The sequence below is a fragment of the Onychostoma macrolepis genome, chromosome 03 (assembly GCF_012432095.1).
Source record: "Onychostoma macrolepis isolate SWU-2019 chromosome 03, ASM1243209v1, whole genome shotgun sequence".
NCBI classification, from domain to species: Eukaryota; Metazoa; Chordata; class Actinopteri; order Cypriniformes; family Cyprinidae; genus Onychostoma; species Onychostoma macrolepis.
The window spans coordinates 55,181,950-55,199,124 of NC_081157.1; the positions used below are offsets into that span (position 1 = coordinate 55,181,950).

At 38.8% G+C, this 17,175-nt stretch overlaps 1 protein-coding gene across 4 annotated transcripts in view; it reads left to right on the top strand.

The window, feature by feature from the left end:
- Positions 1-562: 562 nt before the first annotated feature.
- The window catches only part of LOC131536475 (NACHT, LRR and PYD domains-containing protein 12-like), a 31,126-nt gene continuing 14,513 nt past the window's right edge, over positions 563-17,175 (top strand). The window contains exons 1-10 of one of the 4 annotated variants that reach the window (XM_058769418.1): positions 563-602; positions 1,122-1,261; positions 4,339-4,435; positions 4,509-4,643; positions 5,261-5,299; positions 6,392-8,180; positions 8,363-8,536; positions 10,795-10,968; positions 12,970-13,143; positions 16,312-16,473. In XM_058769418.1, coding sequence (XP_058625401.1) covers positions 4,366-4,435; positions 4,509-4,643; positions 5,261-5,299; positions 6,392-8,180; positions 8,363-8,536; positions 10,795-10,968; positions 12,970-13,143; positions 16,312-16,473 — 2,717 coding nt within the window. In that variant the 5' untranslated portion in view covers positions 563-602; positions 1,122-1,261; positions 4,339-4,365. The other 3 variants (XM_058769417.1, XM_058769420.1, XM_058769419.1) reach the window with 3 other exon arrangements.

The following is a 17,175-nucleotide window of genomic DNA, read 5'->3' on the forward strand; positions in this document are numbered from 1 at the left end:
CAGGATCAGGGAGATTAAGCCTTGTTTCAGAGCTGTCGCCAATTCCTTCTTTTTAATACAATCATTGAACATTAAGAAAAGTGGCTCTTCTAAAATATTAAATCGAAAGCCCATCAGGTCCTGGACTCTTACCTGTTTTCATATGTCGGAGAGCTAACTGTAATTATTCTGTTTTAAGATCAGAATCACAAAGATTTTTAAAGTCATTATTTATCAATGGAATAACATTTTGAATATTATCAGTAAACGCTTTGCAGATATCATAATTAAAGTCGGATTGGTATAATGTTTCATAAAAAACTAATTCTGAAATTAATTTAGGGTCCTCACATATGGAGTTATTAATACATAATGCTGACAATGATTTTTTTCTTAAAATTACTTTTTTTTTCAAGGGCAAAAAAATATGCTGTGTTTCTCTCGCCCTTTTCTATACACTTAGCTCTCGAGCGCACGAAAGCTCCATTAACCTTGTTGCTATACAAGTCATTAAGTTTTCTTGCGGAAGTTACTGTTGTGAGTGTAGTGTACAGAGCGCTACGTCACTTCCGCCGGAGCGGGTTCGGGTTACTTTCAGTTTCACTTCTGCGAGTGGAGCATGAGTAAGTTGATAGATCTGTGTTTATCTGTCATATTGTGATAATGTTGTCGCTGCTAGTGAAGCGTTCTGAAGCAGCGAAGCTCAACACAGCTGTATCGGAGAAAGCTTCATTACTCGAAGCTTTTCAACACGGTTTTGATCGTAACATCAGGAACCGCTGCTCTTCTGATTCACTTCATAAAGAGTGATGTGCGTGTTATTTACATGCGTGTTTAGCGCCATTATCGTCTTATATTTAATATTAGAGAAGATGTATACTGAGGTGAATGTTTACGCACTTCTAGCACTCCTCATAACTTCAGAGATTCCTTCACAGCTACACACACTTCTGCTTTACACAACATCTGAAATAAACACTAAGAGCTCGCCTGCTAATACCAAACTCTGCTGCTTCGTACAGAAGAGAACTGAAATCGAGCGGACAAGTAAAGTAAAGATGCTTTATTTATGATGAAGTGTGTGTGTAATGTTTCAGTAAAGAAAGAGTTTTGTAACAAACTGATTTTCATTCTGTTTTCAGGAGGAACAGGAGAAGCAGCAACACAGATCCTCTTCTGATTCCTGATCTACAAGTATTTTGGTATATCATTGGAACACAAACGATCTATTTTCTCTCATCTCAGAACAGTATGTCTGCTGTGCATCTGCTGAAGTAACAAGGTAACTTTTAAAAACAGTTAAATGAACAAATGAAACAATCAGTCGTTACCTCTATCATTTACATTCACCAGGATCTTAATATTCACATTTAAACATCTTAACAAATGATCCAGAAATGATCAGAACACAAGTGAACTGTATCATGTGTAGATGTGTTTTATCCAGTGTTTTGTGTTCGCTCAACACTAACTCTGCTAGAAGTGATGATTATCAGTCCATAAAAGCAATATGTGTGGTCAGGTCGCATGTTTAGTATTCATACATTATTAGAAAAATTAAATACTATTTTATATTTAATATAATTAAAAATGACTTGAAACCACACAAATATGAGGACTTCACGTTGAATGTCGACTCCGTCATCGGCCCGTCTCCACCGTCACACAGAAAATCTTAGTGTTGACAAATTTAGCATTTATTTCACAAAACAAATAGAGTTCATGTAGCAACCATGTTGTTTTCTCAGTTGATGCTAGATGCTAATGGAACTGCTTCAGAGGAATAAAATGATCTAAATATTTCAAATAATTTCCTCAGAAACTGGAGGATGGTGTTCATATCATGGCTGTGACAGGAAATATTAAAGGGGTGGTTTACTGCTTTTTTTCTTTGCTCGATTGTGTTTATGGGGTGCAATATAACATGTCTTTGTGTTTCGTTTGTTAAAAAACGCCTTATTTTTCATATATTTCACCTTTATTGTAAGCCGCTTTCTCCTGTCATTTGAACGACCGGTTATCTTCCTGATTCTCTGAAACCACTCCCTCAGAAACAGGCAATGGGTTCAGATTGGTTATTTGGGCCGGTGTGTTGTGATTGGCTAAACTGCGTACTGCACACTGTCCGGAAACTTCACTCCCATTACCTTCACGGGCGACAGCTGCATGTGCTGCGGTCAAATGTAAATAATGGTGTCAATATTGCCGTATCAGTTTGAGCCAGAATCAGACCCAGAAAGCGGTAATGAAGAGAGTCAAGCAGAACTTCTGCAAGCACGGCTCTTACAAACGTTTCTGAATGGAAGTTTGCTGTTGTGATTACATATAATTTTTGAAGTTCGTACACGTTTGTCTTATACACACAAAATAGCATCGAACTAACTGGCTACTATAACCGAACAGTGTTGGCTTGTGTTTACGTTCTTGATCAAATCAAAAAATTGAGTCATAAAGTATACATGGAAAATACATTTACAAAATTAGAACATAATTACAAATTCGGGTCGAAAATGTTTGTACGTGTTTGTCATAGACACACGAAACATCATTTAACTAACTGGCTACTAAAGCCAGCGTTGGCATTTGTTTACGTCCTTTATAAAACTTAAACATTACGTCTGAAATTATACATGCAAATACATTTAAAATGATGAAATCTTACTTACAGGTTGTGGCCCAACAACTGCTGCCTCTGTTTTTAAAGTTGGAACCGCTCCATGTTTTAGTAATAGTTTCTGTGTGAATCCGGCATTGAACTCGTGTAGATTCTGGAAGCTGTCTTCCGTAAAATGCGCAGCACAGAGAGCTAAATTAGGATAGTAATTGTCAGGAACATAATCAAACATAAATCTTAACCATTGTTGACGAACGGGAAGCCCGAACACAGAAGACCTGACAGCTGGGTGAAAATAACACCGTTTCGACGACATGGCTACAACTCTTCACTATAACTCTTCCTCTTCGACACAGCCGCAGAACATGACCTCGCCCCCTTTTTGGCATGTTCCGGAGGGAGGGGTTTGATGCAAATTTATGGGTTTGTTACGTATGCAACCCGGGAAGTATCTCATTGTAGTCCCATATGAGTCGTTTTTGTAGGCATTAAACTTCCTGATTTTTAAAAGACGATATCTCCTCTTACGTTGAACTTTCAGCGCAGCAACTTTGCAGATACTGTTCATGCACCAACAGCAACATTACACACTATTTAAAATGAAAAAAGTGAAATTGCAGTAAACCACCCCTTTAACATTAGGATTTAAAATATTCACAAGCAACCATGTTGTTTTCTCAGTTGATGCTTGATGCTAATGGAACTGCTTCAGGAGAATAAAATGATCTAAATATTTCAAATAATTTCCTCAGAAACTGGAGGATGGTGTTGACATATCATGGTTGTGACAGGAAATATTAACATTAGGATTTAAAATATTCTAAACATATTAATCTGACCAGAGTCTGTCTGACAGTGATGTACTCTGCAGAGGAGGACTGTGACGAGGGGTCCTTTAGAGCCACAGCTGCCCCTGATATTCCCTGATTTTATTACATCTTAATCAATGTCTGACGGTGCTGACTAAAAGTGCGGACACGGCTTTGAAACCTTATGAAACACGCATGCGTCACTGAAAAACAACCTTGCTTTGATATGAGATCTTAAGTGTTGCTTTTGATAAAACAAGCTGTTTTTCATCATTAAAAACATTTTTATCCATTTTATAGCATATGAATGATTGAACCCTTCTCTGTGGACACACGGTTTTAGATTCTAGTAGTGAGAAGACAATAAGTGTCATAGATTTCACATAATAATGATCAAATTAAATTGAAGGGGATAATTGTGTTAAAAGCATTCTGTTATTAATCCTTCATAACATTTACAATTGAACATATTTCCAGTTTTAAAGCTAATAGCAGTTAGAATTGCTGGACATGTTTTGTCCCGTGTCTGAAGAATCAGTGTCCTACATGAGTTTACTGATATAGTCCCCCTGACAGAGAGAATGAACACACGATGAATTCAGACGCTGATGAACAGCTGTTAACAAGCAGATTCACTGAAGAACAGAGAAACAACACAAACACTACTACAGCTGTGAACATGTTCAATTAGCAGGCGTTTAGGGAGAAGTTCTCCTGTTCATTTTATTATTTTATCATTATTTTACATGATTCTTGGTGAACAAAACCCAGTATTTGTTTCTTTAAATATAGTGAACAACACATCCAGACATTTAATAACTCATATTTTATAACTGCTGCTATATTTTATTTACTTGTTTATTTTCAAATAGTTGCTTATTTATTTCTGGAAAGTGTCTGGTGACATTAGAGCGATTAAAAACCTTCTTCTTCCAGTCCAACAGCAGCGAGTCGGTGAAGACGATGGCATCTGGTGAGCAGGATTGTGTGACACGAGATGAGCCGGAAAGAAAAAAGCTGAAACTCGAGGAAGGTAATGAAGAACAGAATATCATTAATGTTGAAGTTGTCATTTAGGAAATGTAATGAATCTCTCTGTATTCCAGCTCAGACGAGCAGCAGTCCTCACACTGGAGTCAGTGTTGATGTGAAAGCTCAGATGGGAGCAGCTGTAAATGCTCCTGTACTCGCTGGAAACACCTTCACAGGTCCAGTGACCATCATCAGCACTGCAGGACACGGTACTGTCACTTTAACTGTGCTCACTGAGACACACTGCTTACTAGCAGCCAGTGTAATAATGCTGAGTGATCGTGAACCCTGTTCCTGTTAAAGTTCATGTAAGAATTAGATTTCTCTTCCTCATCAGTTCAGTAATGATGTCCTAAATCTTCAATCTTTATTGAGCCATTTACACATTTTATATATTGCATAGAAAGTTGTCTCCCCAAAGAGCGTACAAAGATAAAACCATAAAAGGAATAATTTCTTAATCATTAACACAGTTGGAAATAACAAATATGGAATAACCTTGAACAAAGAAAAAAAACAATAACGCAGCAGGTAGGAATAAAAGGACAATAAACATACATCACTTGAAAAATAACTTAACATAAAAATACACAGGAGGCTATGTGAGATTGTTCTCTATGGTGACTGAACATAAGGGAAGTGAATGGTGACTCATAATACACTCAGGAGGAGAATAACAGGGAGGTCTGTGAGAGACCTCTGAATCTCACAGTTCATTTATGGTCATATTGTTCTTATGCAGACATACTGTACAGAATTTTCTTTCATGTATCTGTATATTTTGTCACACATTTTTTACATCTGTCCTTTTTCTCTCTCTTCACAGAAATCTCAGAGACGGCAGAGAAACACACCGAAAAACAAGGTGCAGTCTTATCAGTCGTATTCAAAACTGATTTTTTTTTTTTTTTTTCATAATATTCTCTGTATAAATCACAGTTAGTGTAAGATTATCAATGGCAATGAATATAAACACCTCCATGCAGTGGCATTGTTCGTAATGTTGGACAGATCAGGGTTGGGAGCATTATTAATATTAGAACAGAGATGAAATGTGAGAGGTGATGTACTGTATCACCAGATCTAACTAGACTGACCTCCTCAACAGCCAGAAACTTCAGCCGTATGTGACCAGCAATGACCACACCAGTATACCTTATACACACAGAAACAGTGCATTCACTGCCAGCTGTTCCTGAAGCCCTGTCCTCTGTACTGAGTTTACAAATTACACATTCAAAACAGTTAAATATTCCTGGATTACTTGATCTGAATGCTTAAATCCATGAGAGACATGACAAGTTTAGTGAATTAATTCAATCGAAAACCTCAAAACTGTATAACCAAAGTCCCTTTAAGTCCCTCAAAGTCCCTCATTTCACTCGACAGCCTTCTTTGAAACGCCTCTCAAGCAGCTATTTCAGTCATGCAGGTGCAGCTCCTGTCTCTCTGAATGGGGAAACAATTTTTTCCAAAGCCGTTCACCAAGCTGGCGATTACATTTGAAATCAACAATGAAATCTGACAATTGTCTCATAAGATTTTTTTCTTATGCTCAGATAGTGTTAAAAAAGCTTATTTCTCAGGCTAGACCAGTCATTGAGCAGCACAGTCCTAAGAGCGTCTCAGGATGCTGACTGTTTCTATAGCAACCAGAGCTTCTTAGTGCAGCTGCAGTGATGCGATGACTTTACCAATTAACAACCGGCTCTTTTATTCAGAAGCGGGACTATTCCACCATATTGTGCACTGCACTTCTCCCATTCAAGTATTATAGATGCACCATCTATGTATTATTAAAATCTGTGGTGTTACTTTCAAAATTTATTTAATTACAATATGTTTAATTGATTCTGAAGAGATCATGCTGATGAAGCTTGGTCATGTGTCTTTAAAAAATGAAATCTGTTTTTGCTTTTCCCTTATGTTTTATTAACTTAATAATCTTTTAAAACAGCAGATTTGATTCGGAAAGAATTCTTGGAAACTCACAAATCCAACATGAAGAAGAAAGCTGAACATATTTTTGAGGGCACAGAAGACAATGAAGCAGATCTCCAGGCTGTTTACACAGAGCTCTTCATCACAGAGGGAGATATGAAGGAGGTTCATCAGAAACATGAGATTCTGAAGACTGATGATGCTTTCAAGAAGAACAAAATAATAGCACAGGAAAAACCAATCAAATGCAATGATATATTTAAATTATTAAGGGAAAACAATGAGAAGAAGATTGTGCTGACCAAGGGAGTTGCTGGCATCGGAAAAACTGTCTCTGTGCACAAGTTCATCCTGGACTGGGCAGAAGGAGAAGCCAATCAGGATATACACTGTGTGTTCCTGCTTCCATTCAGAGAGATTAACTGCATTAAAGACAGAGAGTTCAATCTCCATGAGTTTCTGCTGAAATTTTATCCTCAATTGAAGAACATGGAAAAATCAAAGTTATATGAGGAATGTAAACTTGCCTTTATATTTGATGGACTTGATGAGAGTCGCCTGCCTTTGGAATTTGAAAGCGGAATAGTGAACGATGTTGAGGAAAAATCATCTGTAGATGTGCTGTTCACAAATCTGGTCAAAGGGACTCTACTTCCTTCATCTCTGGTCTGGGTGACCTCACGACCAGCAGCAGCCAATCAGATTGATTCTAAGTATGTGGGTTTGTTCACTGAGGTGCGAGGATTCACTGACCAACAGAAGGAGCTGTACTTCAGAAAGAGAATCACAGATGAGAGTCTGGCCTCCAGAATCATCAAACACATTAAGACGTCTCGTAGTCTCTACATCATGTGCCACATCCCTGTGTTCTGCTGGATCACAGCAACAGTACTTCAGGATCTTCTCATCAACAACAGTGAAGAGAACATCAGCACAACACTCACTGAAATGTACATCCACTTCCTACTGATACAGATGAACATTAAGAACCAGAAATATGCCAAAAAGACAGAAAGAGAATCTACAAAGAACTTAGATTCAAACAGAGAAATTATTTCAAAGTTAGCCAAGCTAGCGTTTGAACAGCTGAAGCAGGAAAACATTGTGTTCTATGAGGAAGATCTGAAAGCGTGTGATATTGATGTGAGTAAAGACACTGAGTTCACAGGAATGATCGCTGAGATCTTTAAGAAGGAAAATGTATTTCATTACAAGAGGGTTTTCAGCTTTGTGCATCTGAGTGTTCAAGAGTTCCTCGCTGCAGTGCATGTGTTCCTCTGTTACCTGAACAAGAACATGCAGGAGCTTCAGTTTTTCTTTGATGAGCCCGAAGAAAATATCACATTGCAGGAGCTACTGCAGAAGGCTGTTGGTAAAGCCATGAAGAGTCAGAAAGGACATCTGGACCTGTTCCTGCGGTTTCTGATGGGCATTACACTGGAATCCAGTCAAAACCTGCTCAAAGGTCTGATCACACGCACTGAAGACACCACAGAGAGCATCAGACAAATAAGTCAATATATTAAACAAGAACAAGATGAGGATATCTCAGATGAAGATTTAGTCAACCTATTCTACTGTTTACTTGAGCTCAAGGATCATTCATTATATGAGGAAATCCAGAGATACCTCATTTCAGATGAAAATCCAGGAAGAAAACTCTCATCTTCAATGTGCACCATGCTGACCTACGTACTGCTGATGTCAGAGAAGGTTCTGGATGAGTTCAACCCAAAGAGGTTCACTTCAGAACAATCAGGCTTTACAAGACTTGTTCCAGCTGTGAGATGCTGCAGAAAAGCCTTGTGAGTAATTTCACTGACTGCTGTTTGATCGAATATTTTATTATCCATCACTAAACAATTAATTGTCAAAATATGTATAATAATGTAAAATGTCTTGTTGTCCTGATTATGAAGGGTACAATAAGTTATTGCAGAAACACTGAACATCAGAAAATAATCAGCATAACCTTCTGTTTTGGCAGATTTGACGGCTGTGGTCTTGATGAGAAATGCTGTGAAACAGTATCTTCAGCTCTCCAATCATCAGACTCTCATCTGACAGAGCTGGACCTGGGTAGCAATCACCTGCAGGATTCAGGAGTGAAGCTGCTGTATGATGGACTGAAGAGTTCATACTGTCAGCTGAACACACTGAGGTTTGACATTAAATTACTATGTTACAATATGAGGATGAATTGGCATTTCATAACTACAGCTAGCAGATTTTACCATTTATATTGTAGAATGAATGTATCAGTGATTTTTCTCCAAGGACACAAGGCAGGCAATGTCTACTCAAAAACCTGATGAGGAGCCTGATCCTGGAAAATTTTGAATTTTGTAATGCAGTTTAATTGAGAAATGAAATAATACCTAAATTTCCTTAAGTGATTCTTTTGAACAGTTTGTTTCAATTGTAGCATATCTGCTTTATGAGATGAACATAATTAATCATAACGGGTTATCATTTATATATCCATCTTCAGGAATTAGCTGTAGTATTAATAGTACAATAAAATGATTAGTTCGTCCTCAGTACGGACCCTTCTATTGAGTCTAAGGAAAATTATTCCTCTGGTCACGACAAATAATTTCCTTACTGAAGCATTGCTCCGAGCATTGTAGCAAGACCGGACGTTAAAGTGACTTTGTTCTGAGAGCAGCAGACACAGACAACCAAGTGTGAATACATATGGATGTTTATTAAACTACACTACAGGGGAACATGTAACATAGAACTAGACACAGACATACACACGTTAAACATGGATGCCAACGCAAGGAAGGCATGGAGAGAGAGATAGAGAAGAGAGAGAGGGAGAGAGAGAGAAGGAGCGCTCGCGCACGCAAGAGAGAGTATGGCAGGATTTTAACATCAGCTGACTACAACCTGTTACGAACCATCAGATAATCACATCACCTTAATTAAAAGGGGTCGAAGCCTAGAAGCGCATCTAGATAGTTAACAAGCGGTTACTTGCATGGGTTTTGTGGGAGCTGAGTAAAGCATCCTGGTGCGTAGATTCCTGATGAATTCCTTTAGGAGTGAAAGCTTCGTCATTCCAGTCATGGGTGATTAGTCCGAAGTGAGTTGACAAAGTTACTGAGTTTAAAACTTCCAGAAGATCGGACTCCCCCGGAAGGGGAGCCGTGAGGTTTCCAAGGTGATAAGTGTGTCTCCGGGGCACCGACAGTTAAGAGAAGCCTGGTTTTTTTGGTGTGGGAGAAGTTTTATCTGTTTCCCTGTAACACCCATTTTGGTTAGTTTGACCAATAACAAGGCTCATAGTTTCAGCGGGAAAATGTTCTTTGTCCCACTTGACACCTCGTTTGCATGTTTTACGACTGATCTGGAGACTGGTGTAATTTTCCCCACAGTACAGTAAGAATAGTGTGATGCATTTCATGATCACATAGTGTACATCATTGTGTGAGGAATAAAGAGCAGATCATTTTGATATCAAGAAAGAGACATCTGAAAGGTATTAAACCAGAGATACCTTCATACCTCTAAATATGAGTGATAAGAGCTTACTAATTCGAATAACGAGTGGTAACTAGGCTAATATAATAAGGAAACATACAAACAACACATGCATATACCAGATACATTTATAACTGCTTAATTATGGCCTAAATAGAGAAAATGTCTTTAGGTGTGTGTGTGTGTGTGATGTGTATTTGAAATCGTGGAGACAGACTAGTCTGGTCCGGGGGGTCACCCCCCCTTCTGTGGAATGTTTTTGAAGCTTGATAAGGACACTTAGTCGATCCTTTTGCATCCTTTTGATAGTGATAAAGACCATCTGCAATTTAGTACCCATATAAATGTAAACGCTGAGGCCAGGTCAGTAATTTATATGCAAAAGTCAAAGGCTAAAAGGGTCCCTTAAGCCATAAAGTCCCAACGACCATCAAGGATCATAAGCAGATGTTACAGAATTTACAATTTCATGTCAATTTAAAACACGTTCTCTTTCTTTATGCATTTGTTATAGTAGTTATATTTTCGCTTCATGAATCAAATCCTCTGTACACATTTATATTACTTTCTTATATTATATTACTTGCCTCATTTCAGTAAGACAGATTCAGTGTGTTGATAACATGAACCGCTGTGACCAGATCACCGAGTCAGTGAGTTGAACTGGATCAAATTATTCATGAATCAGTTTGATTTGCTGCAAACTTAACACTCAAAAGTTGATCCTGAGGGATTTTTTGGACCTTGTAGATTTTTTGACATGCCCTGACATTTGTGCTCATTTCTGTTACTAATACCATTTTAATGTACTTTTAATGTCTACCATTTTAATGTTTATGTTGTACTTAGGACAAACATGCAGTCAAGATTATAAGCCTGATAAACACATTAATATGGCTGTTTTTTGTATTTTTGGGGTTCTCTTTACAGGCTGTATGGCTGTAATCTCACTGCTCAGTCTTGTGAGAGTTTGTCATCAGCTCTACAATCCTCAAACTCCCGTCTGACAGAGCTGGACCTGAGTAATAATGACCTGCAGAATTCAGGAGTGAAGCAGCTTTCTGATGGACTGAAGAGTCCAAGCTGTCAGCTGGAGATCCTGAGGTTTGGTTTCAAACACTATCATTGATCCCCCCCTTAACCCTCTGGGGTCTGAGGGTGTTTTGGGGCCCCGGAGAAATTTTGACATGCCCTGACATTTGTGCTTTTTTCAGTTGCTTATAAACATTTTAATGGCTAAAGTCTAAAAACACTGTATTCAGCACAAACTGGGCTACAATAATATGTAAGCAGCATGTACGTACGTGATTGTGTTTATGAGAAAACAACGTTTATGCGTGGTTCAAAAAAAACTAAAATTTTAAAGTAACTGAAATAAGGCCATAAAACACATACAGAACATTTGTTCACAAGACTTTTGAGAACTGGATCTTGTAGCCTAGAATATTTGCTTCAAAATGATCTGAAAATAATCTAACTCACTCATTCAGAGAAAACAATATATTGATTTAAATTTTCTAAGTCACTTTTTGAGTGGAAAGGCTCTATGCGAGGGGGTGACTCACACCTGAGAAGACAAAGGCCCGCATAATGAGCTCCATAATGAGCCATTCAGTCAGGTGTGTGACTGAGAGAGAAGAGTTACAAGAAAGAATGTGAGGAAAAAAGAAATGTGTATACATATAACTATCACATAAAATAACTTGAGATTCACTTGCGAGTGCAGTTAAACAGTTTATTAGGAACAAACAAACAAATAAACAACAGAAGAGTCAAGACATCGTGGGTGCAATATCCAAAATATCCAAAACAGTGGCAGGAAACTGGAACCCAGGAAAACAGGAGACAGCAGAAACTGCATGAGAAAACACAAAACAGACGTGAGCAACACAATGAACGGACAAAGACAAAGCAAACATGGTGACAATACATACACTACCAGTCAAATTATTTAAACAGTAAGATTTGTAATGTTTTTCTTTGTTTTTTTTTAAAGAAGTGTCTTCAGCTCACCAAGCCTGCATTCATTTGATCCAAAGTACAGCAAAAACAGTACATTATATTTATTATAATATATAGGCCTACATATTTTTACTATTCAAAATAAATAAAGCATAGAACATATAACTATCCTCACGTCGTGCAACATTTAAATGCAATGAAAGGTTGTCTATTATATTTCAAATGTTGCACTCGATTTTACACATTTTATTCTGGAGTTATAGTTTGGGAAAAGTTCAACTATTAATTGCGTTCAACACATTATCGAATGCCAATGAGAAACATTACTTACTCGGTATAAAGTATATCCTCCTCCGCCGGCTCCAGCTGCGCTCGCGTTCTGTTTGTGAGGTAAACAACGCTTTTTCCTCTCAGCGCGTCTTCTGACAGTAAATACAAGGCTTTTTCCTCTCAGCGCGCGTCTTCTGGGGTAAATACAAGGCTTTTTCCTCTCAGCGCGTTCTTCCAAAACTGAAAAGTATCTGAGATGAATGCGTTGCAGCTTTGTTTACAGTGGTGTGGGCGTTTACATGCCGCGTGGCTCGCGTGGAGATTTGTAATAACAATAGCGCGAGCAGCGCATGGGTGTGACCTAATTAGAGATAATGAGACCAGACGGAAAAACTGGACATGTCCTTGGTTTCATACGGATTACTTTATCACAGAATATTTGTTTTCGGTAAGACTTGCTTCATTTAACAGTAGACATGTCAAGCTCTCTATAGATATATTTCAAATGTCTCTGTGTGAATTATTTGCTGAGTTACAGTTCATTTTAGTGATGTGTTTCAAAAAGCAGTTCGCGGAGACGGAGAAGACAGAGAGCACACCCTGTTTGTTTTCTTTATTCTTCAAAAGCACAAAGTTTAGTTCTTATTATGAGTGTATACAAATAAAAGTAGACCCCTTACAGATTCGAATGGTGTATTGCTCTTATCTGTACAATCAAAAATGGCAGAGTAATTCAAGCTCATTTCGGCCTTATCAGGAAAATCTACCTCAAAATGCATATATGCGTTTGTCGACCCCAGAGGGTTAAATTAATCATTAAAAATCACATTGCTAAGATTTATTCTCTGTGCAATTACTGTTTTTCTCATTCAGGTTTTCCATATGTAATCTCACTTCTCAGTCTTGTGAGAGCTTGTCATCAGCTCTACAATCCTCAAACTCCCGTCTGAGAGAGCTGGACCTGAGTAACAATGACCTGCAGGATTCTGGAGTGAAGCTGCTTTCTGATGGACTGAAGAGTCCAAGCTGTCAGCTGGAGATCCTGAGGTAAATTGTTTTCCATAAAATGATTAACAACATGCTACCACATTTAGTTTGAGAGTGAAGCATGACACTGTATTCATTAACCTGTTAATCTGCACCAGGACGCCAGCTGTCACGGTGCACACAGCAGGGAGGAACGACGAACACGCAGACGAGGAGATACTTCAAAATAATAGTCTTTAATGGTGACATCAGGGCAGGGCAAGACAAGGCAAGGTTGACACAGACAGGAACACCGGGGAATAACGAGTAGACCAGACGACAACTAACTAAACAGGCAGGAACTAAATACACATGACAATTACAGATAATAACTAAAACACAGCTGGACAACACTTAACTAATAATCACGCTAAACAAGGACAGGAACATGACCAAATATGGAAACAAGAGGCAGGAACACATGACACACACGACAGAGGACTGACACCAGTGCACTGAACGCTCTCTGTTTGCACATGTCATTGTTTACGAATAGATTAAATGAAACGTGACAAAATTAATTTTGACAAACTATATATCATTCTGAAGGTCTAAGCCTCAAGCATCGACGACAAATCGCTGTTTTTCAATGGAAAGCTTATAAGGAATGTATTTGCTAAATTTGTGTAAGTAGTACACATCAAAACATCCATAATAAAAATGCAGTACATACCAGCTTCGTCGTAATTAAGGTTGTTTTGATTCCGATACTAGTATCGGAAATTCCACCAATACCACAAAAAATTCTGGCATCGGTATCAGCGAGTACTTGAACCCATGTACCGATCCGATACCATTTTTAAACAAGACCTAACGTTATAGTTATGCGCACTAGCTTCGCTTAAAGCTGCAAATCGGAAATCAATTCTTCTTCGCTGCTCAGAATGCAAACACAGGAAGTTGTTCTGTGTTGCCACAAGCAACCACTATTTAGAGCAGCATAGAATAAATACAAATGTGGTAGCACATTGCCTGTAAATCACTCGCGTATGTGACTAAATCTTCACCCTGGGCGACTAAATGATATATAATATTAGCCACTGGCTAATAAATGCTCAGATTTTACTCGCCAGTGTGTGAGTTGGAGGCTATGTATAAGTTTAGCACAGATATATTGTCAATCTCCGAACACTCTGACTGAGCGCTTCAGAGTTTCACTCTCCGTCAAGCAATCTGTGCTATTTTTCAAATCATCTGAATGGATGCGCAGTGCACCTGTATTTGATGTACCATAAGCTCTAGTGTGAAGCGCACGACTCGAAGTCGCTTTGCTTTTTTCCTCACATGCAGAGAGAGAGAGAGAGAGAGAGAGAGAGAGAGAGAGAGAGCGAAAGAGAGTCTTACATGTAGTGCCTCAATTCTGCATGGTATGTAAACGATATTCTTTGTTGTATTTTCCTGTCAAAATAACGGATTTCCTTCTTCAGCTTTTAAGAACTGCCGGGTTCTCCGCGTAACAACAATCTCATTGGCTGGCGCTCACCTATTATCGTCCCTGGTTTGATTTCAGCAAATCAGTTCACGCAAACGCAGACAATGTGATTAATATTCATGAATCCAGCAGCTCGTTAATCCTTAGTGCGTTTTATGTTGTTCTTAGTAGAATTCATAGTATGATTATTATCTCATCAGTATTATTGATAGTTTTCCCCCCATATTTTACAGAAACACTGAATGACCAAAAAAGCACCACCACCAGTTCCATTAAAATGACTGTTAATACATGGTTACCAAGTTTTAATTCTAATTGCTAAAGTTATATCATTAAATAATACTCGATTATCATAATACATTTATAATGCTTGACTGACTGATGTTAAGAGTGTACTTTTAGATATTTAAATAGATGTGCCATTTTCCAAACATTATATATTATATTTTTTTGTTTACTCGCCAGACTATATCTCTCTCTCTCTCTCTCTCTCTCTATATATATATATATTGTGACGGGAGGAGCCAACGACAGACACAGTGGGTGTGGCGTCAGGCCTCGGAGAGGCTTTTTATTAACAAAATAAAGTGTCCAGGGGAAGAAGTGTCCAAAATAAACAGGGGTCTGGTGTCCTCGTCGTGCTGCGGGGCTTGTGCAGGAGGGCAGTGTTCCAAAAGGAAGGGTCCAGGAAGGGGCGGAGTCCGCGGCCGCACGCGCTCCCACTCGGGTCCGGGCGCGAGGGCGGCGGCTTCATCACAGCGGCGGCTCTTACACGCCGTCCACGGCCTTTGGTAGGACTTGTATGCGGCCCGACATCCTGGTCCGACGGCCGTAATACGGGTGCGGCTTTCGTCCGGACCGCGGGTTCGGCAGCTCACGTCTTCGGTGGCGCGGAAGTCCCCACGCCCCTTCCTGGACCCACGAGGACACCAGCGTGCATGCACGGGGAAGAGACCGGTCTCGAGGAGAGGCGCTGGGCATTTAACAGCGGCGGTGATGAGGCTTCATTCAGTCCAGCTGTGCCTCATCACACGCCGCCAGCCCGTTGATCCCACGCCCTCCTCTCATCCACCCACTCCAGTCGGGAGCCTGGTGAAGGGCGGCGAATAAGGGACGGGTGGTGATGATGATAAGGGGAGGGCCACCGATCCGTCACAATATATATATATACATATATATATATATATATACACACACAGCATATGGTGAACAATTCTCAGAGAAATGGTTGCAATAATCTCATTTTTCATGGTATCTTCTTCAAATTTGAAATATAAACTCATGAGACATGTGACTTTCAACCCATTACTTTTCTGAATTGCTCCAGGACTTATTTCATGTATTTTTATATGAAATAAAGAAACATTCAGTGTGGTAAAAAACATTTTCAAGGCACTTCAGTGTCTATAATTTTTTTTATCTTTTTGAGCATTATCAACTCTGGATGATGGATAGTAAAGCCTAAAGTGTCTTCTTTCCAAAGATACCTAAATTGTGTGTGTAGCAGACTGAAGTCAGGAACTGTTACAATTTTAAGTTAGGTTGGTCATTTTCAGCTGTGAGTCCCAATATGGGGGTTATATGCTGGCTAACAGGTTAACATACGAGAAAATCGTGTCTCAGAGTGACTTTACGTTTTCTGATTACTTTACTTTTGTGACTGAAACTACATAAAATAACAGCACAAATGACTGTGTGTTAGTGATGTCTGACAAACAAACTAATGTAATGTGTACTGTTGCTGTGTGTGTCTGTAGGTTATCTGGCTGTATGGTGACAGAGGAAGGCTGTGGTTATCTGTCTTCAGCTCTGAGTTCAAAACCCTCACACCTGAGAGAGCTGGATCTGAGCTACAATCACCCAGGAGATTCAGGAGTCAAGCTGCTCTCTGAAAAACTCAAGAATCTGGACAAACTCAAGTATGTTGAGCAGCAAGTTTTTAGGTTTTATTATTTGATTTTGAACTACTCTGTGTCTCTATGTAGATAGAAGTCTAGGGGTTTCTAGAGGACACAATAATATAACCATTACCGCGGGAAGTAGGGGTGCTGAGGGTGCTGCAGCATCCCCTGGCGTGTAGCCCAAGAAAAAATGGGGGTGCTGGGTGTGCGGTGTTAAAAATAAATAAATGAAAATTTTGTAACAAAAAATAAATAAAACTAATTTTATTAATTTGTATTTTCATTAAAATTCATAGAAAAAAGTAGCCTAAGCCTACAATGACAATAAACAACAGTAAAACATGAAGTTGAATGAAATTGATTGTGAAATCATTTCAACTTAAACTGACTTAGGAAGTCGTTTGTTGCCATGACGTTTTGATCGTATTATTACCTGTAACATGTCTGTGCCGTACCCAAATCATGAATTAATGACCATTTCTACAACCATTACAAAGATACAGCAGAAAAAGTTCGAGAGCGTCTGTTTACCTCAGTAGCAATCAATCTGCAGCGCTTATTTTGATCTTTAACGTTAGATCTTTCCTATTCTTCAAACAAAATTAATGCTCAAGGTTGATTCAGTATTACTCCTTAATGAAAAAAAAAAAAAATCCCACACACAACATCAGCAACAAAGTAGCTTATATTAAACATAAATCTTTTATTAACGGAACGAAT